Source organism: Paralichthys olivaceus, chromosome 24 (genome assembly GCF_024713975.1).
Source record: "Paralichthys olivaceus isolate ysfri-2021 chromosome 24, ASM2471397v2, whole genome shotgun sequence".
In the NCBI taxonomy this organism is placed as follows: Eukaryota; Metazoa; Chordata; class Actinopteri; order Pleuronectiformes; family Paralichthyidae; genus Paralichthys; species Paralichthys olivaceus.
Window position 1 is genome coordinate 7,606,785 of NC_091116.1, and position 24,662 is coordinate 7,631,446.

Consider the following 24,662-nt stretch of genomic DNA (forward strand, 5'->3'; position numbering starts at 1 on the left):
AGAGACGATTAAATCCAAGTCTGTGTTGTCAGAATAGACTCAGTTTCTTGCATACTCTCTGTAATATAACCACTTTTTTCTCATGATATAATGTCTTCATTTTCGAAATTAAGAATTATTTTTTAAACTTTTAAGTGGCCCTATGACAAAAAGACTTTTGAATTTTTGAATCAAGAAAGAAGATACGTCAGTTCTGACCAACATCAAATTCTTTTTAGGTTCTGACGATGCAAACAGCGATGTCATCATGTTACATGTCATCATAAAGTTGCATCACATTAAACAGTATATTAATACAACATATGTTGCCCTTATGGGCCCTTGTTACCACGGCTACCATGTCACATCGAGAGCTCCGTACCAGTGAAGTCATGGTGAATCCAATGACCTCGATGTATCCGTCGTCATGGCGCTGAGGTTCAAAGTCATGATGCTCACTGGGATTTCCCCAAGGTGTTGTGCCCGCACAGTACCTGAAGTTAACACACACACAAACACACACAAACACACACACACACACACACAAGACTCCATCATAAGTATCGCTGACTGAAATTCACACACATTCATTCCTTCCCCAGAATGAGTTTGCTTTTCACCTTTAAGAGTTGAATGGTATAAAGTAAGTAAAGCACTGACTGACCTGGGGATGTTGAGGAAGACCAGACACTGCAGCTTCAAGTCCTGAACCTTCGATGTTAAATCAGTCCCATCACACTGAAGACAGAGAGAGACAATTAGAGAGACAGACAGACAGAGAGGGAAAGAGACAAAGAGCAGAGAGAAAGTGACTCAGTGTTTCAGACCGACAGCTACGTACTTGATTGACAGCTACTCACCACCACTTTGATATGCCTAGACAGGTCTTTGGAGCTTCCCATCAAGAAATCTGAGAACGCTGTCTGTGTGAGAGACAGACAGACAGACAGGTAAGCAGGCAGGCGGACGAGCAGGGTTCTCTCAGAGGACTGCATCATTAAATAAAGCCACAGTTGGATGCGGTTATCTTCCACCGCCTCCGGGCAAAGTCACAGACACAATGTGTTCCCAAACTACAACTGTCACCACAGCAGAGTTATCGTGTAGCTCTGCATCTTTCAGCAACACACTGGTAACACTGGTCTTTAGTCGAGAGTTTAACTTTTAGAACATGTCGGTGGCACAGGTGCTACAACAATAGGACACTAACATTGGAAGTTCCTCACGCTGCTGGATTTGCTTTACAGTTTTCTCAATTGCTTTGACACAGATGTTGTGTGGAAAGAGAGAGAAACAGTTCTCAGATCTACAAATATCTGCACTTCAGACATTAGTTATCATTTTACTTCATGTATTCAGAATGATGTATAAATGCAGATCGTCTTGTCGTGGGGCTGGGGCCTCCTTGAGCCAACCAGTCTGAAATTCCATTAAGGTGTCTCCGGGTCAAATTCGTGAACCCCTTTAATTAATTGTTGGATACTGGCAGACATACAGAGGATGCCATATTTACAACATTGATCTTTAACATGAACTCACCCCAGCATAGAACATCTTATTCCTAAATCGACTGTTGAACTTTTCTGGGTTTGCCTCTGAAACAATGACAGACAAGAGTAAATCACTTGATAAATATACTTCACAATTTTAAATGAGAAATGTTACTATAATGTTTACACATCAGTAATAATGTGGACAGGGTACCTCTGGATTCATGGAACTCTAGAGTCACATGAGCATCGAATCCAAGACTGAAGTAATTGTTGAAAACATCTAGAGGAAGCTGAGAGGACACACACACACACACACACACACACACACACACACACACACACACACACACACACACACACACACACACGATATGTGTGGGTTAAAAATCCCATCTTGCCATAGTGTAAAGTGCTTGTCAAGAAAATATTGTGGTTTGCTAGTGGCACTGACACACTGACACTTCCAGGTTCATGACAAAAGTTTATTTTTCTCTCCCAGCTGTAAAAATACATTTTTCACATTAATGTGTGAGCGGAGCCAACAGGAAGCCAGAGGCGGCCTCAACCAGCTCACCTGCTAGAGGACGACAGTGCAAATGCTTTATGGGTCAAAAAATTAAGATATTTTTGGGCATAAACTCAGCGAGCAACTTTTATAGGAAAGAATGGACACTATCTATATACACACACAATTTTGAAACTAAATCCTTACACAGAAACATGTGCACGTAGAAACCTAAGATACAGATAAAGACAGTTTCAGACTCCGTGCTGTACGTGCACCGACCTTATCAGTTTGTTGTTCGTCCAGTTCCGCCGCTGCGCTGAGGTTTGGTTCCACCTGCAGATTCCACCTGTCGAGCTGGACAACAGTGCCATCCTCAACATGGGACAGGATCTTAGACAGAGGTTCGTCTGTATAGCCCTGGAAAAGACACACACACACACACACAAGGTTATTTATGACATATGAAACAGGTGAAAGTGAGGTGAACGTTGGACGGTGAAAAGAAAATCAGACTTCCAGCAGCAGGTGACTGGACTCATATATTCCTCATATAGTTAAGTTGTGTGCGGGTTGTGTTTGTCAGTTTTGTACGCACCCCTCCCCAGTTGAGGGTCCTAGCGAGGTCATTTCCTGTCCCCAGTGGTAACACGGCAACAGGAGGCTGAGGGTTTAATGCCAGCTCGTCGAGACAAGACAGGATCCAGCCCACCTGGTTTAAACATGCTCTTTTAATTCACAGTACACCTGTTTTCTCCTTTTCTCTTTTTAATTTCGTGTGTGTGTGTGTGTGTGTAAGTGTGTGTGCAAGCGTTACTCACAGTGCCATCTCCTCCACAGGCCATGATCCTCAGGTTGTGGACTTTACGATACAGCTCCAGGCTACAAGATAATTAAATGGTCTGTATTTTTTTAGCACTTGTCGAGTCTTGATGACCAATATTTTTCCCATTCACACACACATTCATTCAGTGCCTCCGTGGACCGCACTTTTTCTGTGAGGTAATTTGGGGGACACTTCAGCATTGGGAATGGGAAAGACGGGGATCAAACCGCCGACCTTCTGGTTAGGGAACGACCTGCTCTACCCACTGAGCACCTTTACAGATTGCACACAGATATACACAATCTCACATGGATATACATGAGTGCAAATCGCACACAGGGAGCTCTGCAGTGGGTCATTCTTCTATTACAATTCTAAGTTATGCAGAGTTTTAAAAGTGTGTGTGTGTGTGTGTGTGTGTGTGAGAGAGACCTACCCCTCCTTTGGTCCTCCTTGGCTCAGGTCAAACACCTGTCTTGGGTTCAGATACCACATGAAGGACTGCATGATCTTAGTTCCCTGTGAGACAGATAAACACACATGACATCAAACATGACACTGAACTAACTAAACAGTCCAATGAAGGGAGGAGATGAATGTCTAAGGCTGGATCATCACTTCAGTGGGACAGAGTCTGTCATCCTCTGACAATAAAGTTGTTCTTCATACAACTTGTGTTGCTACAGTTTTGACCTCTCGTCCTTCATGTCATTAACACATACACATGCTCTCACACTCTGTCCTGGAGAACATCCAGTCATTATGACTCGACGACTGTAACTCCCTCCTCTCAGATAGAAATCAAAAGCTGCCTCCAGCTCGTTCAGAATGCAGCATCGGCTTTAAAGATGACATATCAGCCCAATCCTCGCTTCCTTCCATAATTGACTCCCTGTCTGGTTTAGAATTGATTTTAAGATTTTACTCTTCGTCTTCGTCTGGCATCAGGACCCTTCGGCTTTGACACGACCTGCCTGAGGAAATGAGGCTTGCGTATTCTTTAAAATCACTTAAAACACACTTTACAGGCTTGGCTTTCTGTGATGTCATCTTATATATCTCTTTCTTGCTTTTATTCTTTTTATTTCCAACATGAATACCTGGTTTCCTCCACTCTTGGGGTTGACAAACACCAGCAGAGGCGTCATCAGTGTTGAGGGGATGGGTCGGATAATAAACGGCCTCCACATACGTCCTTCCTGTCAGAACAAAGGATAATCTGCTCAGAGACTCTGCGACAGAATATCAGTCTAACCTGCAACTGGTGTCCAAGCCAAACATTGAACCCTCTGTCATCTGCAGTTCTGTGCAAATTACCAGCAACACATACAGTAGAAAAACAGCTTCACGCACAACTTAAAGGTTCAGTGTGTAAGATTTAGGTGGAGCAGATCTGTTGGCAGAAATGTCATATAAAATAATCTTAGTGATGTTTTCACCATCATCATCTTTATATTTAAATACTTTATATTTACATGGGTCGTAAGGATCTGTTGTTCGGTGGCAGAGACAGAGACACAGTCATCTCATCACACAGTGCAACACTGACCTCTGCTCCTTTCTTGCTGCTTTTCCTCTTGAACGACGTTCTCTTCTTCTTCTTACTCGACTTCATAGACGACTGTTGGAGACAGTGGAGACAGAGACACTGGCTGAAACACATCCACGTCCTTTTGATCATCACACACTGAGGTCAGTAAAACATCATATGACACTGAACACCTCGCTGGAGTCTGCCTGCTGCCTTCCATGAGGTACTTAAAATTCTACTAAGTTGCAGTTGAAAGAGAAATACCTGTCTTCACATCTAAAGGACTCTAACAAGATGCAGTTTCTATTCCTCTTCTGTTTTCAGAACATAAATGAACAAGGACATTTTTCAGGACTAAACCAACAATTTCCACTGCTCTATAATAGAAACGTTATTAAGTTAGTAAAGTGTATTTGTATAGCACTTTTCAACACGAATGCAAAGAAAACAAACACACACATTCACACACACACACTAAAAATAATATAGTGTGTCTTAAACTGTTTTGAGAAATGATTCCACAGAACCATTCATGTATAAATGTGAAACAAGACAATCGCTGTTTCTGAGTCTTGTAATGACTAAACAGATTGACTGACGGCAATGTTACCTGATTGCGTCGGACCCGGATGATCCATGTGGGCGGAACAATGAGGGCAGCGTGAGCTCCGATTGGACAATCCTCCTCAATTTGTTGCAGCATGAAGCAGGAAACTTTGTTGTGGTACTGTAGGGAAACACAAAATACAAAAAGATGTATTTATTAATGGAAATTCCATCATTTGGGTTATGAAAATGATGGTTGAGCTTAAGTTAAGTGCCAGGGTTTTATCTCAGGGAATAACTCATACTCACAGCCTGTTTACACCAGGAGCAGCTGATGGCAACGATCTCTTTACTGTGAAAAGCAAACTTTTGCTGGAAGCCCTGCCAATAAAAACAAGAAGAGAAGTTCTGCTGCTCTGCTAATGACAAACCTTTGGGAATCGACGAGTAGATCAATAATCAAAGCGAGACAGGTGTAATATGTTGCCAGACTCTTAGCAAAGATCCAGAAAGAACTTCAGTCTTTTATTGGAAAAAAAAATTACATTTAGTGGACATTTCGTGGACTGTCACAGTTGCTGCGTAATATTAAATTGAAGCCACTGCTGCACATTTAAATACGGGGCCCACGCCGTAATGTTTTTACCAAAGCAAGATAAGCAACAGTTGATGCTCAAAACACGAATCCTCTCAGAATGACCACCTACCTTCCCACATTGTTTACATTTGCCTTCTTGCCGTCTCCGATGCACCCAGTGATGACGCACCACAATGGGCTGAACACAGAAATGACAAATACAAAAGCTAATTTAGGATAAGACAACAAAAACAATGTAAAAAAAGAGAAATGTTCTGATGCCAGACAACAAGAAAGTCAAGAACTCACCTCTCGAATGTTCCTAGAGCCTGATTCTCTGAAAGATGGTTTACACCTGAAATTTATCTGAAGAGGAAGAGCAGAGCGAGGCCGGCAGGTGTGAGAACATGGATGATAACTGGGCTTGTGAATCTGCTGAAAGGACCACAGTAGAAACTGAAAAAACTGAAATCTGCTATCCCACGGATGCACCAGTATGATTGCAATGATTTCAAGTGATCTTTGTCAGGTATGACGTGTTTGAGGAGGAAGAGGTCAAAGAGAAAACGACGTGTGGCTCTGTGGCAAAGAGGCAGGCTCCATGATCCCCAGTAATAAAGAGTGCACGGAAAAGAAGAACCAGAGGAGGTGTTTCTCATATCCAACAAAGTTTTTATACAGCCCTTTTCCAGGTTTATCTGTCAGTCAAAACATTTTACAGTCAGTTACATTCATCTGATCACACACTGCTGCTAAAAGGGCACTTTTTTCCCATCACACCATTTGTACACTGTCGGCTCAGCCGTCAGGGGAAATTTGGGGTTCTGGAGGAGATGGGATCGAACGTCTGGTAAGTTGACAACCCTCTCTACCTCCTTATCCACAGCTGCCCATTGATCATTCACACGATTAATGTGATCACGAGGGATACAGCTCACAGCACCAGAGACTTCACCGAAATGATCTGAAATGTGTCAGACTTGAATATACTTGATATATATTGAATAATATTTCCACACAGTAATTACAAACAGGGAGTTTTAGCCTGTAATGCTTCCCATGAAAAACCAATCAACACTGCACAGAGGGAAGTGTTTTATTGCTCTGTTTAATACTAATTGTAAAGAGGATGTAACCATGGTGATCAAATGGGTTTACACAGGCTGCTGCCTCTCTCCTTTCAAATTAAAAATATCATCTGTGTACAGTGGTTCCATTAAGTTTTCCAACTGCTTCACTTTTATGTGATGTTAGTTGTTTGTCCATCAATCGGATCGCCATGACAAAGTGAAAACATGTTTTTAGAAACGTGAATCTCTCATTGCCAAACATATTCTTAATAATAAGTAAGCAAGGCGAGTGGTGTAACAGTTGCTGATTATTTATTTCAAAAAATACCCAAGTGTCTTTAACAATTACTACATGAAAAGTAAGTAGTCATTAAAGAAAGTTACTTTTGACTTATTTAATTTAATGAGAAAACGCTCTGGTTACTTGTGACACCAAAGAGTCAGGTGATGATTGCATTTGTCTGCTTTAATCATTACATTTCAGTAGTTGTAACTATATATATATACCTAATCTAAAAAGGTTAATTAATTATTAGTTAGTTAATTATTAACTATTAGTTATTCCCAAAAGCAATGACGTTACAGTGACGACTTTATCCCTACACTGGTCACAGGGACGGTGTGGTGGTGGAAAAGGAAGACAAGAGGTCGAAGGTCATGAACCAGGAGTCAGAGGATGTGTAATTAATCAATTACCAATATGGCTGCACTCCAGTTAAATGAGAGGGTTTCAAGGTTTGATATTATATCTGCTATGATACGCCTGTTTTAAGTCTCTAGTCTCTCTGGGGGGACAAACCATAAACCTCCTCATCACTGATGTGCAAGTGCCACAAAGACTAACACTTCTGGTCTGAACCCACGCAGCAGCTTCACAAATGTCACGCAACTTGATTTAAAGTCAAGGTCACTGGAAACATAGATTAGCCTCCTTGGTGATGTTAAAATAAATTCTTTGTGCAATTTTTGTGAAATACTTTGCAAGTGTTGCTCTCTCCATCTCCCAGCATGTAGAGACACAGGTACAGGCAGCATGATTCCAACCAGCACTGTCGTTAAAAGTGACACAACTGCGAACATCTCGTGTGTTTAAATTCAACCTTCGTCATTATGATGCGTCACCATCTCAAGAGTCAACTGTCTCCTATTCTATTCAAATGTCCAATTTCTCTGTGTAAACCTTAAAAATCATCCAAACCACATGTCCATAGCATGTACACGTCTTTCTGCTAACTATCCCACAATGCAACGTGTCACATTATAAGGGTACAACAATTACAGCCATCAAACTCTGTAGCTGTCAATGATGACACAAAATAATGATGAATTGGTTAAAGTTTCCAACCTGATGAAGACTTTGAATCGCCGCATATACGTTCTCTGTGTTTTTCATCGACATGACCAGTCCTGTTGCCTCCACCATGATTTCATTAAATATCATAAAGCTCCCAGAGATCTCCTCCACCCTTATGGAGCACTGGAGGCAGCGTCGGATGCAGCAGAAGTTGGGAAAAGCTAAAGTTTTCAAGCATCAGCACAGATGGTTTCCTGTGTCCTTCCCTTCAGCATTGCAAGGGACAGCACGTTAACATGAGACCCAGCTATGTTGTGTGTTCTGAGTGGGAAACCCTGATCGATTGTTGTTATGATGATCACACCAGCACCAAGCATGGGGCAAAGACCCAGCCATCTTTAAACCAATATGTTTGTGTGAGTGCTGCATTAAACCAACAGAGAGAATAATTGAACCGCTTTGATCAACAAGAAAATTAGATGTAGAAACAAAGATTAGACTTAAAAATCTAAAAATCAAGAAAAAAGTTGTTCAGAGGGTGTGTCCAACCTTGATAAAATTCCAATTCAATTCACTCATTTTAAAAGTGGATTAGATTCTTTACAGAATAATTATTATCTGTGTTGAAGACATTTTATCAACCACTTATAAATATTCTTTGCTGTGTTATTGCACCAAATATATTCCGGCCTGGAGGAAACACTATCATAATTTTTCATCATGAATGGATTGAAGTGATTTGCAGACACCCCCCTCTGCTCTGCGGATTTCTCTCAGATTCAGATTGAGGGTCACAGAGGAGAAGAGAGGAGAGAAAGCGGCGTTTTGTGCATCTCACTCTAAAGTTGGGGTCACTGAGGGGCAGGGTGGCCTCCAACAGAATGGCCTGAGAGCTGGGAAACTGCAGGTCAGACAGGAGGGACAGTTCAAGATAACCTGCGGTCCACTGCTTCAGAAATGAACGACATTAATTTAATGTGATGAGAAATAAATAAAGAACAGTTATTAGATGAAAAGCAACCATCCCTGGGCCCATTTTTAGATTTCCTTCACGACTGAGGGTTTAGAGTAATCCTCCTTTCCACTTCTCTCTGAACTTGAACTCATCCTTGAGAAGGGAAAATGTAATCCTCCTTTATTCTTGCCTCAATCACCTTTTGTCCCACATGAATAAAGCTTTAAACATCCTTCTTCTATTCCCCTTATCCACCGTTATCTGTCTGTCTGTCATTGCTGATGTCTTACACCTTTTTCTTATCTCCATTAAGTACGTTTACACGGTGAACATCTTGATTCCCTACAGTGAAAACATAGAGAGTGATATTACCTTCTCCAGTTGTTCTATGCAGATGGTGTGGGCGACTATCTTACAGGCGGCGCACTTCTTTCGACTGTAAGACTTTTGCTGGAAAGAGAATTAAAAAAGAGAGAGAGAGGGAACATGAGAATTTTTACGTAAGAAAACAGAAAACCACAGGGACAAGAACTAAGAACATAATCGTTTTATGAGTTTAATTAGTTTTATGATCTGATGATTTTTAAAATGAAAGCAATCGCAGTCGTACAATCTCTCACCACTTGGGGTCAGTATTGTACTGTAAAAGAAGGATGTTGAAAGCACCACAGAGAGAATTGATATGACATAATGGTTTTTGGAGGTCATTTTTGTAAATTATTAAATCTATCTTTTTATTAGGTCTTGACTTTGTCTGGTCCTCTCAAGGAAAAGGTTGTGAGGGTTGTCTTGGCTTGATGGCTTCAGGCCATTGTCGGGACAAAAGCTGATCTGTCACCACATTCTCACGTCATGTTCTCTCTTTGTGTTTGACTGCATTCAACCCCTCCTAAGTTCTGACCAGTCTCCCTGTCCCTGCTGCTAAAAACCCCCCCAATGGCATGATTGTGCGCCCTTCATGCTCCACAACGGGGTTGGTCTCAGCCAGACCTATTTGTTGGAGTTATATTTGTGTCCTTTTTCCTCATGAGACGTTTAAATACTGTTGGCTTCAAACATTCTCTAATAAAAAACACCTTACCAGACCCATCCGTTCCAAATAATTATCTACCAAATGTGAAGCTGCTGCATTTATCCAGAATATCCAGTTTTCTCAGAGCCCCCTCTTGGACAAATTTATTGTTTAGAGTCCACTCTCCTGAGGGTGACAAATTATCTGTTCTTATCTTCATTATTTTAATTCCTTCAAAACTCTCAACTGCCTTTAACAGTCAACCATCGTAAGGACCACCCTTCAATGGTTTGAGTTGTAAATCCAACATGCTACTTGATACTCTGATAAACACACATTATCCTTAACACACTGGCAAATCATTGTAACTTGCCAAATACTGTGTTGTTGAAACACAAAGGGGGAGAGACAAAGGGGGAGGAGGGGAACAGGGAAAATAAGAGGGAGATACTAACCAGTGCTTTGGCAATACAATGTTGTTCTCCCACGTAACAGTAATCTCCGGACGCATTCGTCTCAAACCAGATATGATCTCCATACACAGCTGATTCCTAAAGTGACAAACACAGAGGTTTCAGGGGAGCAAAGAAAATGGAAAATCATGTCCGTCACAAAACATGAGAAGCTTCATTCCAAGACTTACAGTCCAGTCCAGAGTACTGCGGATACTTGATTCTGAGTCGGTCCTGTTCAGAGATGATGTGCTGGGTTGACAGGGCAGATGGTGCAGGCCAGACTTGGAAATGGCTTTCCTGAAAAACACAAACACATTTTATGTCCTGGAGACAGAAAAGTGTGGAGCCAGGTCTCATGAAAATCTAATCTCCTAGTATGGTGCAGTGCAGGGGAAGGCAGAGACACAAGCCTATCAGTAAACTTTGGTTTTCTTGATTTTTAGTAAACAGATTGGGGAATTTGGAACTGCTAACTTCTTTTAGTAAAATAATGAAAATGTATTTGTATGGAAACATTAGATCTGCAGTAATCTTCTACTGATTTTGATTTATGAGAGAACTTGACATGAAACGCCTCTGTATTCATCTTCTGCTCATAGATGCACTGTATAAATGTGTGTGTACTGTAAAGGGCTGTGAATGGTCATCAAGACTAGTAAAGAGCTATATAAATGTATATATTGATAGCATGGGCCAGTTGAACCCACAGATTCCTGTAACCACACAGCTGTAGATTTGTAGGTCTATGTACTTTTGCTCTAAACATTTACAAGAGCAAGTATTGTCTTTTAATTTGCGCTGGAGATATTTTCAGAAACTGGAATGTGGCAGACTGTATTTCATTCCTTTTGTCAAAAGAAACACAAGAGAACATCTTTGAGTCAAACCCTTTCACGTCAGATTTCTAATGTTCTAATCGTTACCATTCCGATGCTTCAGTCTGAAAGAGATTTACTTTTTACACAACAGCATATTTTCCAACTTTCTAAAACTGGATTATAACAAAACGATGACAGATGTGATCGTGTTTCACTCAAAGCATCTTCTCTTAGGTAATTGACCCAGACACAGACCTTGTGAAAAGGCAAGTGACAAATGTGCAAGTGACAATAAGCAATGACACCAAACCCCCCAAGGAAGTAATGAAGTAGAATATAATTGTGTGCCATTACAGAGAGACATTTCCCCTGAATGATTAAAATTATAACAATGATTTATTGTGCCATTTTAGAAGCTGTGTTGCAAGGGGGGTTGGTAACATTGTTCATTGAGATACCTTTAGGGATTATAATTGTTTTTAAATGAACCCTACCCAATAAAGATATTTTCAGTTTACTCCAGTTATGTAAAGGGGACTCAGTGATCTGGAGATTAGACTGTCGGCAATTTCCTAATGTTGTGTACATGTTTAATACCCAGGTGAACCATACCTATGACGGACCGTTTTAACAGCAGCCTGTTTCCAAGAGGAACCTCTGATTAGTGCTTTTTGTTGTGAAACAAGATATATGGGACAGTTTTAAAATAAAAAAACCATTGTCAAGGGGATGGTTTGCAGGTTGTGTGGAGACCAACTATATATTACCCACATATAAAAGCAATTCATGCTCCTGGTAGTCCCTTTGTTGAATATCACAAGACCACGAACCTCCAGGGCATTCTCTAAATAAGAGCGGAGAGCAGGCATTGCTGTTATGTGCCTGTGCTGTATAATTACACACCGGGTCTGTAAATAATTATGAAAATAACTGTGGTCGAAGAACTTCTCTCTGTCTGGTAAGAAAGTCATGGTAAGACCATCATCCGGAAACCCTGAAAGGCAAATATAAATGGGCAAATGGTTGTATTTTTTCATTTATGAAAAAAGGTGAAAAACTGTTTGCATTCACCTGCTTGCACAAAAATGTAAAACTGTCACATGGTGCTGCTTTTTTAATATGAAATATAATAATACCGGGATGGAGACCATTCTTCCCATAATGCCCATCACCTCCACTAGTATGCACAGCACATTACTGAATTCTTTGAAGAGATATGATGGATGATCAGCAGCAACAGGAGCCACATCTAATACCTTTTATAGCATTATTGACCCTCATTCTGTTTCAAGCAGAATCAGTAGGGGAAATAATGAACACTTCAACTGTTGAAGGGATTTGCTCATACTTGTGTGTAAAAACTTCCTCTTATGGTGATTTACAGTTCCTAATAGAAGTTCCAAAATTTGCCCTTTTCCTGAATATATTTCAGTATGAATTGCCAACCTGCTAAGACATAGTGATTCCATCTGATTTGGTTTTTGTTCTATTGTCACAAGGGGATGCACAGCATTACGGTCAAATATTCTATTTTGAAGTTTTAACATGTCATCAGCTGACAAGCATGGATGTGACAGATCTGCTTTTGATTATAAGATAACTTGACATTTCTGCCTGTTGGCGTCAATACGGGGAAAGTCAGGGGGTCACCACTAACAGAATATGGGCAATGTATACCCGCAAGAAATTCCACTGAAATTTGGGTTTTAGTTTTCAGGATAATTTACAGAAATACAGAGTCCACCTCGAGGTCATTTAAATATCCAATACAGCAAAACGACCAGATACTTCCCTGACTGGCAAGATCAAATCAAAGAAATACTTTTTTATTGAAATGGAGATATCAGTTTGACAAACAAATGCCTCTCAGCACCAATGTGTACAAGGAGAATCTGATCCCAAATCAAGATAAAGACAGTCGTCAATATACTGTGTCCTTATTCAGGGGATGTGTCCTTTGCAGGCTGCGTTTGAAGACTGGTTGCATCACTGTGGCGCAACTAGGCTATCCCATTTTGAAGCCTCCTTCAATATGTAACATTCACTGCGTATTGGCGATGAAGCTAAGGAGCTAGCTAAGAAGTAAGTACTGCTCAAAGTTACTTACAATGCAATGATAAGACCAAGACAAGATGGTGCCATAAATAAGAAATCCCTAGGACCAGACCACACTGTATCATTTCTACTAGACTACTTGGTCTATGCAGGCTACATCCTCGTAGACTGACAAGACCATGAATTAGGACAATAATTTTAAATCAGAAGGTGTCAAATTACACAGTGTATATGTACATGCGTGTGTATTACATACGACAGGAAGTTCTCCCATGTATCCAGATAAGGATCGTAGTATATGGTTCCCTTGTGTCCCCCAATAGGTGAAGAACAGCTTTTATGCAGCGTAGACCCAGAGGAGGTCACATCTGTCTCAGCAGCCCCAGGATCAGAGCTCAGGCCTGCTGAGGCCAGCTGACCCAGACTGGGGCTGGTCGTGGAGGTCTGGATTGGTTTATTTGAAGTCTGGTAAGGTTGACTAGAACTCCGTCGATTATATCGACCATAAACTCCATAACCAGTTTCACTGTTGTGAAACACAGAGTCTGCTGGGAGGAGGTGGGAGGAGTTTCGTCTGAGACAGCGAGGAGGGCGGAGCAAGGGGCGGTGTTTAATGTTTTTTATAGTGACACCTTGGGTTAGATGCATTTGAGTTCCTGTTGCATTTGAATTCCTGTTGTCCACTTCTTCATCGCTCTGTTCTTCTCCATCTGACTCAGAGAAGGAGCACAGGCAAATATCCAGCTCCTCCTCTTCCTCTTCCTTCTGTTTTACTCCTCTTCCCATCTGGACCACACTTGCAAGTAACATAGAGGATCCAAGTAAATGAGGTTCAATGGATTTGACTTTAGATGGACGTCGATATCGCAGCGGTAACCCATGATGTACGCAGGAGGCGCTTCCAGAGGCTCGGTGAGCATGGTGAGGTTTATGATGAATTGCTCTTCTTCCTCTCTTTATAGCTGCATCTCCTCTCTCTGCTTCTTTTCCAGAATCTCCAAATGTTTCACTGCTGTTTGTCAATCCCAGCTCTATAACTGATCGCCGCCTCTGCCCACTGGCCACCAGTAAGCCAACACTGGGGCGCCTGCGCTGGTCAGCACAAACTGGAGGTAAACCAACAGAGGAACGTCTGGACTGTGCTAATGCTACAGAGGGCAGACCAACACTAGAGCGCCTCCTGGCTTTACTGGTCTGAACAGCAGGACCAGGCTGACGTACTGCGGGGCGCTCTGGTCTTTTTCGGCGATAACCAAAACGCCGTTGGAAGAAGAAATCCATCATGACTTGCTGCAATGTGGACGTTATTAAAAATGTGCCAATCTCCTGTCCAAATTAAAGGTTAACAGTCACATGTAATTTCAGATGATGTTTATGTAACCATGTGACAGCAGATGGTATCCATGACAACTGGGTTTTGTCCATGCAAGCCAGTATCAGACGATGGTCCAGCATCTGCTGTTCACCTGCTAGTCCACCTCCTTGTCTCCAGTCATCCTGTAGAAATGCTGAAGGGGCAAGTAGGCTGAGTTGTAAATTAAATCGATGTTGTTCCATAATGATGACATCAACAAAGAACTGTTAGTACATAGCTTACTCATACAATAAATACTTCCTTCACATGTATAACAAATGAATTACTACTAACAATTCCATAAATAAAATCATTTTTTATCTAGAATCAATGGATCACTGATGCAGTGCTGCTTTCTTCATAGTCACTCAAGCCATTGAAACGTCACTGGTTCCCTCATTCACAGTTTGATAGATTGGTTCTGTGGTTCCTCCTACAGAGAACAAAAGATACAGATAAACTATATACTTTCAAACTTCTATTGAGGGAGGTTGGGATCCCACTGATGTGTGAAGTAATCACTCGATGTGTAATTCTGAAACAAGTGTTCAATGATCGCAAAGATTTTTTTCCCATGATGATGAACGACTCATAAACTGATATAGTTTCTATAGATCTGTGATCTTGGCTCTTTGTGCTGAATCTCAACCAACAGACACAGTACTGAGTTCATAGGTCTCTATTAGTTTCTGTTGGACTAGACTCAACCAGTCATGCCCTCATTTCTTTTATTTTTCCAGGATTCAAATGATAAAAAGGAAATTTCCTCTCTAGGTAAATCTTTCGCTCTGAGCCCTGAGGTATCTGTTGAACCAGATTTTGCTGAGTCTAGTATCATGTTATGCTTTCACTTGCAAACACTTGAGCTGAAGGTAAATTGAGAAAGCATTCTATCAGGAAAAAAACTCAAAAAGATTTGAACTCTGTAGTGTCAAGTTACACCAAGGCCAAGGATATAACTGCAGAGAACGGGTACATCACTCTATTCAAAGATTTTGACAAAAGATATGGTTTTCATCTTCTCTTCATTCAGCAATAACAGCTGAGTGATGTAAAAATAATTACAAAGAGCATATACAAAAACGTATCATTATGACTTTATGAAGGACAATTGTATGACGCTAAATTTAGTCAGTTTAGTGGACATAATAAACTTCAAACTGAGTGTATCTCTGCTCAGGATATAATGCATTTAAATGACACTGAAACTGCACTATTCACATGTAGTGACAGTGACACAGATTACTTGTATAACTGTGGAAGCTCTATCTGTCAGCAAGGTGTTAAATAACTGCTTGATTTCCTGCTTCAGACACAGTTTCACACAGTGTACAATAAACGTGACACTCAGGATACGCTATAGATAAAATGGACAGCAGTGAGTTACAGGGGGAGTTACAGAATCTGCAACCTGCAGAAAACGCATGAGGATGAATCATTTTTTAACTCATGTTTCGCTTTTATATGTGAAGAACAAAAGAGCTCTGCGGTTGCCTTGAATGAGCGGAAAATGAACAAAAAGATCTTTTCAGTATGTGTTCCTCTGTGTGCCACTGAATTTACAGGAAACACAATGCCTGAGTCAGAGCCACACAATATAGACAGCTGCGGACCACAACACCACAGACCAGCCCGAGTTAGTCCAACAGAATGGGACCGAAAGCTTGACATGTGGTGTAATCAGTCATTTTACTGAGAGTATATATGTAAAACAGAATTTTATGTAACACAAGACATGAGATGAGAGCCTGGAACTCCTTCACTTAAACCACCACACAATCTGACAGGAAGTCCCATCAGCACACTGAAACCTCCACTGCTCACTTAATCTCACCCCCACTGACATTCAACTGTGAAGCATTCTGTTTCCTAATGCTCTGATGGAAAGGTCAGGGGTCATCGCAGCGATGTGATGACTGGTCGTCATAAAGCCACACACTGCAGCTATCTGCAACCATAGTCTGTGGGGTGATAAGAACATTTTCCAGCTCACGTCTGGAACTCAGGTCACTTCGCACTAAGCGCTTCTGAATTTTCCCTCTCACTTCACTAAAGGCAAACTTACTCAACAGTAACCTGCAACACACTTGAACAAATCGGATGTTGAGAGACCACATGGCTAAATATCAATCATCCCTTTCAAAATATTTGGCATAATTCTTTATAGTCGGTTATAAGACACAAGAGAGGCTGCAGTTTCTGAATGTGGAAAGCATATCTCATGAATCGTTCATCTAATCAGCTTCACACTTAGCAGGGGTGTGTTTTTATCTACATCCTTGAATACGCTGTGGTTGGAAACTATTTGGTCATTTTGATGATTTGTTGTTTTTTAGATTCACCATATCGAACTGACACCGACGCTGCGGTTCTCCTTATTGGCACCAAACCCAGCATAACAAAATCAGACAGTTTTTCCATCACCATTGATAATTTCTTAGTTTCCTCAGGTTAAGAGTCTGAGTGTCATTCTTGACAGCCAGTCTTTTCAAGCACACATCAGTAATATTACTCAGTCTGCATATTTACTTCCATATACGTAACATTAATCGCCTTCACCACACCCAACAGGGCCTATAAATTAATTGTAGTATTATTATTATTTATCATTCACAGGAATCTTGGTGCTGATCTCTGTCATTACAGCCGACATGTAATGTATGAAAGAACACAGCTAATCATTGAAAGTAATACACAGTAATACATCAAATTATGTTTTTCATTTTATCAAAAGTGATGACAAAATCTCTTTTCTAACTTCACTCTGACTCCAGTATTGATTGTATATTTTTTAAAAACATCACACAACGTCCAGCACGCAAACAATAAAGTTGACAGTGGACTGTAGAACTGTTTGAGGACTCACTAATGACAAGGAATCATTCTGAAGTAGCTCCGGAACATTAACACAGAAAAAACAGCCAGGCAACAGGCAGATATAGAACGAGCACTGTTCTAGTTAATTAAATGTGTTTAAATGTTGACCGGCTGGGAACCACAGCTTCATGGCTCATACTGTTATATATCTATTATATATACATCTATTACAGGGAATAAAGTGGTATTTATTTATCATTAACTACAAACACAAAGAGTTGCACACCCCTCTCACGCATAACATAACATCTGTCAGAGCACTCGCACTGATCAGGGATCAGATATGCAGCATGCCTTCCTTATGTGCATACGTGTAAAGTCGCTGGAGTCACTTACTTCCTGTCACTATGATGTGACAGGAAGTACAGCGAGTGACTTTTCCCACAGACCACTTATTGACCTGGGAGTAAACAGAACACATGTGTCTTCGTTGGACAGATGCATGAACATCTGTCTTCCAAACATCCTTTTTTATAACCGTCATTCGCTCTATCGTTCATAAAGTTTTTACCGTCCATGCAGAAAGTAGGACCTGATGGCTTCAGTTGTGCACTCAAGTGGCAACAATGTAGATCTATGTTGTCTTTCACCTTTTAGTCTGTGCACCCGTCACTTAGAACGTTGCGTATGAGAGCCACATTCGTGCGTGTGAATGTGCGCCATAGATTTAATGAACTCAGGGGGAAACACTGAGACCTGATGATGTATAAGCCAATATTAGCTCTTCGGTGCATTACATCAGCCAATATGTCATCTGATAAGTAACAAGGAAAATAAATTACAGTTACTTATATTTAACATTTCAAAATGTTCCACTCACAACATAAGAAACTATTTTTGAGTGTTTGCACACACCCAAATATCAATGTCAGCCTCAGAAATCTGTTGTTATGCTACAGTCTGTTCACATGTCCTTCTTTGCAGTGTAAATAATGAAAGTTTAAAACCTTTTCTCTGATTCCCTCCTCCCTGCCCCTCCTCTGAGTGTGTCACTGTTATGCAACAGCTTCCACAATGATAATCCCCTACCATAATGGGGGAGAGTGAGGGAGACATGAGATGAGAGGACTCTGTAATAAAACACTATCCACCTGAGTGTGTTTACACGTCAACACTGCGAGCGTTCTCTAGCGACAGAGACACACAGGGCCTATTTCAAACTGCTCAAGGAGGCAGGCACTTCCACAAATAGAGATGTTGTATTAAAGAGGGCAGGACTCCTTTTATGGGGGATGAAGCAAACAGAGGTGCTTCTCAGCGTATGCAAGTAAACTCACTTCACTGAAAGCCTGACATCCTGTCTCCACTAACTTGCTGTTTTCTGACCTGCACTGAAGTCCGCACATGCTCATTTTTTGGAGGTTTTCCTGTCAGCCCTCAAGTAAAATGTCCAATTGAGCCCATGTGAGAATACAGCAGGAAAGTGTTGGAAAATGAACAGCGAGAGAGTGGGCAACAGATGCAACCCTGGAGAATTACAAATATCTGTGGATGAAAAAGATGAAGCTTTTTTTTGCGAGCAGGGCCAACACCGATGTGCTGTTCACAAAAACACTACGTTTTCTGCAGCGGAATTCCCAGATCGTGTCCTGCAATGCTCAACCCAGGTGTCACCTCTCATCTCATCTGAATCAATCTCCTCCTGCATTGTTCATATGTGAAAGGTAAACGTCCCGACCCAATGTTCCATACATATTCCAAAACAGCAAATGATATGGACACTTTGTGGGAAAGTACTTCACACAGTGCAGGCCCAGTTTCAATCTTCAATAACAACAGTGTAGAACGTCAGCTTGAAGATTCAGTTCACTTCCAATCGCTTTTTTCAAAACTGCAGTCATGAAGGTGACAAATACACCTGTAATGCTCACCGTGATGTAAATGTATGATATCATACACTGTAGATTTACAAGTTATGATGTTTACAGCTGGTGAAACAGAGCACGAAGGGATAAATCTAGTCATACAATCTAATTCTCTGTCAAAACGTGTATTAATTCCTCTCACAGCCTTTCCATGTAGTTAACAACATGTCTGGACCGTTAATGACAACAGGATACCACATCAAAACACAGTGCTGTTGAAGAGCAGTTCTTTTCAAAGTACAGTTGCTTCATCCTGCACAAACAGTCGCTAAATGTGACTAGATGATGTAATGTGCTATTTTGCATATTCATGAGGCCATGGCATCATATATGCATTCTGCCTGGAGTCAGTTTCAGTTTGCTTCCGCCCAACTCACATACACAGTTTTTTAATGTTTCTGCTCTGAGGTTGTGACCGAGACGATGTGTTAATCAGTTCTTACGTGCACATGCAGATCCCCCCCTAAAAAAAGCTGGGTGATTTTAAAAAAAAGTTGCAAAAAGTCTGTAGCTGTGGCTCAGAGGGTAGAGCAGTTATCCTCTAACCAGAATGTTTGTGTTCAATCCCTCTTACCCATCCCGCATGCAGTGGGAGGTGTCCTTAGAGAAACACATATGCACTGTATAACCGTGTGTAAATCTCTCTGAGTGGTCATTGAGACTAGAAAAGCGCTGAATAAATACAGACCATTTACCATTCAAACACCCCCTCAAATGACAGAAATAGAATCTGTTGGTGTCAATTCATTTTTAAATAAACATCAGCTGACCAACTCTGTAACTTCATCAGTCAGCCAGTCAGGAATATTTGGAGATGCAGCACGAACCCGTGGCCGTTAGTTTCTTGGGTAAAAAGCAGTGAGCAGCTAGGGCTGACTGCCAGCATACACTTCTCGAATAGCACAGAGTGTGGGAGACTACCCAGAGCTTAAATATTTACATAAAACATTGCGGTGTATTATGTAAATGCACAGGCATGACGAGCGCTCTATAACAATGTGGCTAGGAGACCAAGCCTTAGCTGTCTGCAGCTGCACTGAGAGAAGCTTAACCTGTATGAGGTTGATGCCATATTGTCTGTAGAAAAACTCCATCTGTCTCATACTGCTACAACTGCTGTTACTACTTCAGTACAAGGACGGAGCAAAAGACTTCCTATTTGCAGTTTTTTCAATGCTTTCATTCTTAATGTGTGTATTTTTACTGCCTGCCCAGGGACTACAGATGAAAATCAGCTGCTTTGGCAAACTCTGGCATATTTTTAAAAATGTTATTAATATGCACTGTCCCTGACAAATAAAGTAATGAAGTAAAGTAAGAAGAAAAGAGGAACCTGAAGAAGGAAGTGCCTCTGCTATCCAAAAATAACACATCACATATTGAAAGAGCTCCTCTAAAATAAACTCAAGGTTCATCAAGTTAAAGGAGCATCTGAATGGACTTCAGCCTTTTCTATTTAGTTGCACAGCGTCGGCCCACAAGTATGATTTATGGAAAATGTCCAAGTGAGCCCATTACAGCAGGAACATTTCTCAAAAAAGTGAGTGAAACAAGTGACTGACACAAAACTCGAAAACACAAATAGATGTAGACGATGTAGACGATGCTGCAGAAGCTGTCGCATCGCAAAAATAGATATTACAAATGAGTCAGTAGCTACTTCTTCAACCATCTTCAAAATGATGGAAACAAAAACCCTGTGCTTTCTGCAGTGGGATTTATATGTCGTGTCTTGATTTTACCCAGGCCACCCATCACTTGAATCTGGACATTTGGAATTCATGTCTGAAAACACTGTGACTGTGTAAGATTCTCCAGATCAGGGTTCTGCGGAACTGGAACGAGCTGATTTTTAATGAAGAAGGTTTACAGCTCTTGGTGCAGCAGCAGTGACGCAGCTTCGGTGGACTGAGAACTGCTGAGAAGCGGCTGAATTACTGCAGGTCACCTTTACATATTCAGAAGGAGAGCCGCACCCAGCATTACCACAGGCCAAGAAAACAGCCCATTCCAAATAGATTAGAATGAGCACTGCAGACATCATCCTGACAAGTACAAAAAAAATGGAATCTATGCAGCACTTATGTTTCCTCCACATATCAAGAAAATGTGTCAGAACAAAGGTTAGGCCACAGACCTGACAACCGTCAGTGTATATGTTTCTACAGTAATCTCTATAATACTTGGAAAATGTTTTAACATTTTTAACATAATATTTAGTGTGTGTTTACTGGTCGCTTATATGTGTGTGTGTAGAGATGTTTTCAGTCTAAACAGAAGCGCTCTCTCACGCTCTTATTCCAACTGTCTGTGTTATCAGTCCACATGGTGACATGTTGTGGTCTAAACAGCTGCTTTCATGTCAGCCTTAAGACTGAAATTACAAACACATCACTGATGCTTGAGACACAGGATCCAAAACTGAAGCTCAGACAAATTAAACCATCCACCACCATGCACCAAGCTACTGAGCTGTGCTTTGATACAAGCTCACATCCATTAAAACTCACATCCATTAAAACAATAAAAAACAATTGTCACCAAGGCTGACGGAGCCCTCAAGAAAATAACTTTCAATGTGTATGTATTTCTATATTATAAAGATTTTCGTCTGTGTTTCTTTATTGGACCGTATAATAGAATTTTAACTTTACCGTAAACACATATTAAATGTTTTTTAAAATTTAAAAACACATTCACATGTTAGGAGACAGATTACATTTTCACTTGACCTATAATTGCTCAAAAAATATGAAATATCCGACTGAAATCTGACGGTGTTGACCGAAAATTGAATTTGTTCTCATTTAGCTCTCAAATACATTGAATCGATCAACTACAGCAGCAAACCAATCAAACCAAACAATTTATAGGTTTTTATAAACATTCACACCAAGCACACAAGTTGTTTTCCTTCATTCAATTCTTTCATCTTTCATTTTCATTTCTCTAGAATGTCTCAGCCTTGTTTGGACCCCCTCTCTCTTCCCTGCTGCAGCTTGCCTGTTTGTCGGGGGTGTCTCATTCAACTCATCTGATGGACTATCTCTGGGTGTTGGTTGAGTCTGTCTTCGCTTCCATGAGTCTCTTTGACTATGCTTCCAATTCTCTCTCCTTTTCATCTGTTCTCAAATTCTTTATTTGCTGTATTTTTCCTTCATTAACTCCGTCTGGACTGCCTCCATATCTGCCATAGAAATTCTTCTTTTAATTATGGCTGTTTACTTATTTTCTCTCTCCCCTTCTAAGTTCCTCCACTGACAGATGATGCCTCTCCATTCTGGACTAAAACACACAAAAAGAACACTCAATATTATTAACCATATGTTCCTGTAGTGGAGAGGGAGTGTGTCTATGTATCTTCACCAACCCTGATAGAGTTGATGACTATCAATTCACAAAAGCAATAAAAAGGAGATAATGCTGAAGCCACGTATTTATATATTATTAGACAAACTAATAATAGACAGTGTTGGGACACAACTTTGAAAAATGATGAAATATACATGTGTCATTGAAAAACAACTTTGCTCCAATATGAGATATTATTCGTGTTTCTTTTGATCAACGAGCTCTTTTTAATCGTTAAATATTTGTATCCATTTTATTGCACGTGAATGATTGAACCCTTCTCTGTGGACATACTGTTTTAGATGTAGGGTAGACAGATAAGTGGTTTGATAAAATCATTATTAAATTAAATTGAAGGGGATAATTGTGTTGAATACATTCTATAATTAGTCCCACATAACAACAGCAGCTGGACGGGTTTTGTCCCATGTCTCAGGACATGATTTAATGAATATGAGACGATGACGTGCACACTGTGAGAAGCAAAAGAGACAATAACACTGAACATAGGCTCAACATTTCATTTAACGTTCACTGACTTGTAATTAATCTTTCATTATTTATTTAGTTTCTTGTCGTTTGCTTTTCTTGGGCCCTGTCCAAAGTGTGTAGAACACGATTCTCCTTTTCACTCCGTTTTTAGTCTCCGCTAAGTCCTGAGAAAAAAGATCGACTGAACGCACCACTGCAACTGGACTGTGTCCGACAAGCACAGCTATAATATCTGTCTTCTGTTGACAGCATTCCGTCCACTCTGTCCTGTCGTTATTACAGATATATCAGCTTTAGCCTCGGCTAAAGAAACTTGGAAAAAAGTGTAAGAGATTTTCTGATTCAAATCAATCTTCATATCCATCAATCTTTTAATATATGTGGCTTTTGATGTGATTCTGAATATCAGTCTCAGTAAATAGACGACGCTCATCACTCTTTGACTCCGTGGCAGGGACCTGAATTTAGTGTGTATCCCAATCAGGATCACTGATTACACTAAAGCTTTGAGAGACAAACACAAGTGTAGGAATGATTGCAGTGCATTTTATTCACACTGACTGTGATTTCAAATCCACGTGTTCATATTCACTGTACATACATTGTTTTACTTTTTAAAATCTAAGATTCGCCTTTAGCTTCAGAGTACCCTCAAGTTCGACCTGTAGCATTGATTACAAGGCCAAAACACTTGATGTCGCTAAGGGCAAACAACTGAGGTAATCTCCTGAACATCTACTAGTTAGTTAGTAACTTAAACTGTGCAGAGGACCCTCAAATGTACAAGTGATATTCACGACCAAGAAAACCTGTAGAGTCCAACTGAACATTTTTACAAAATATGAGGAAATTCTCCTGATGCGTTCTTGAGGTGTTGTATTCACAGGAATGCGATCGACATGCGGATGTACAGACAACCTGAAAACATAATGCCTCCAAACACTGGCTGTCGCCCGCAGAGAAGCATGAAAGAGGTAATATTTCTAATCTAATCGTTATTTAACAAAATCAGAAACCAAAGCGATTTCAGGCGTTGCGAATAGCCACATATGCAAAGAGAGGCTCTGATCTGTTTTTGTTTTATAATCGGGAGGTACCAACGGAATGAATGTCAAGGAAAAGTTTGACTTAGAAAAAAAACTGTAACTGCACCTGCGACTGTGGCTCATTATCTAAAGTTTAGATATTCAGTTCAAATTCTGTTGTGGTTTAACGGGCGTTTAAACGCTTGTGAACTGGAAATCTAACATTTTCCAAACTGAGGGGAAAATACAGTAACACTCACAGTGTAAGAGAGGGCAGCAGCATTTTTAAAACGTCGATTGATTCAAATGGACAGTGATACATTGATGATTTCTTCATAAAGTGACTTTGTTTAAGGCATTAAAGGGCATCGTCCTAAGAGCTCCTCCCACTGTGGAGGCAACTACCACAGAGGAATCCTACAGCTGTGGGAAACACTGAGGTTGTCAAGACTTATTTGTCATGAGCATTCTCTTACGACTGAAAACTAGGAAGAACACAGCACTGCATCAGTCCACACTTTATACCAAACAGTCTATAACACAACAACCACAAGAACAAGACGTTTCTATCTCTGCTTGCTA

General features: G+C 40.6%; 1 protein-coding gene across 26 annotated transcripts in view; it reads right to left on the bottom strand.

The window, feature by feature from the left end:
• The window catches only part of LOC109639029 (diacylglycerol kinase zeta), an 80,963-nt gene that overhangs the window by 41,128 nt on the left and 15,173 nt on the right, over positions 1 to 24,662 (bottom strand). For 9 of the 26 annotated variants that reach the window (XM_069520466.1, XM_069520470.1, XM_020102269.2 and 6 more), the window contains exons 2-21: positions 13,373 to 14,624; positions 10,432 to 10,540; positions 10,244 to 10,339; positions 9,149 to 9,226; positions 8,660 to 8,770; positions 5,767 to 5,823; positions 5,588 to 5,656; positions 5,190 to 5,261; positions 4,945 to 5,061; positions 4,353 to 4,424; positions 3,904 to 4,002; positions 3,240 to 3,322; positions 2,799 to 2,859; positions 2,576 to 2,689; positions 2,260 to 2,397; positions 1,684 to 1,762; positions 1,519 to 1,574; positions 840 to 902; positions 644 to 717; positions 362 to 473 (exon numbers count right to left, since the gene is read on the bottom strand). In XM_069520466.1, coding sequence (XP_069376567.1) covers positions 362 to 473; positions 644 to 717; positions 840 to 902; positions 1,519 to 1,574; positions 1,684 to 1,762; positions 2,260 to 2,397; positions 2,576 to 2,689; positions 2,799 to 2,859; positions 3,240 to 3,322; positions 3,904 to 4,002; positions 4,353 to 4,424; positions 4,945 to 5,061; positions 5,190 to 5,261; positions 5,588 to 5,656; positions 5,767 to 5,823; positions 8,660 to 8,770; positions 9,149 to 9,226; positions 10,244 to 10,339; positions 10,432 to 10,540; positions 13,373 to 14,400 — 2,688 coding nt within the window. In that variant the 5' untranslated portion in view covers positions 14,401 to 14,624. The remainder of the gene's footprint in view (positions 1 to 361; positions 474 to 643; positions 718 to 839; positions 903 to 1,518; positions 1,575 to 1,683; positions 1,763 to 2,259; positions 2,398 to 2,575; positions 2,690 to 2,798; positions 2,860 to 3,239; positions 3,323 to 3,903; positions 4,003 to 4,352; positions 4,425 to 4,944; positions 5,062 to 5,189; positions 5,262 to 5,587; positions 5,657 to 5,766; positions 5,824 to 8,659; positions 8,771 to 9,148; positions 9,227 to 10,243; positions 10,340 to 10,431; positions 10,541 to 13,372; positions 14,625 to 24,662) is intronic. The other 17 variants (XM_069520484.1, XM_069520483.1, XM_069520482.1 and 14 more) reach the window with 6 other exon arrangements.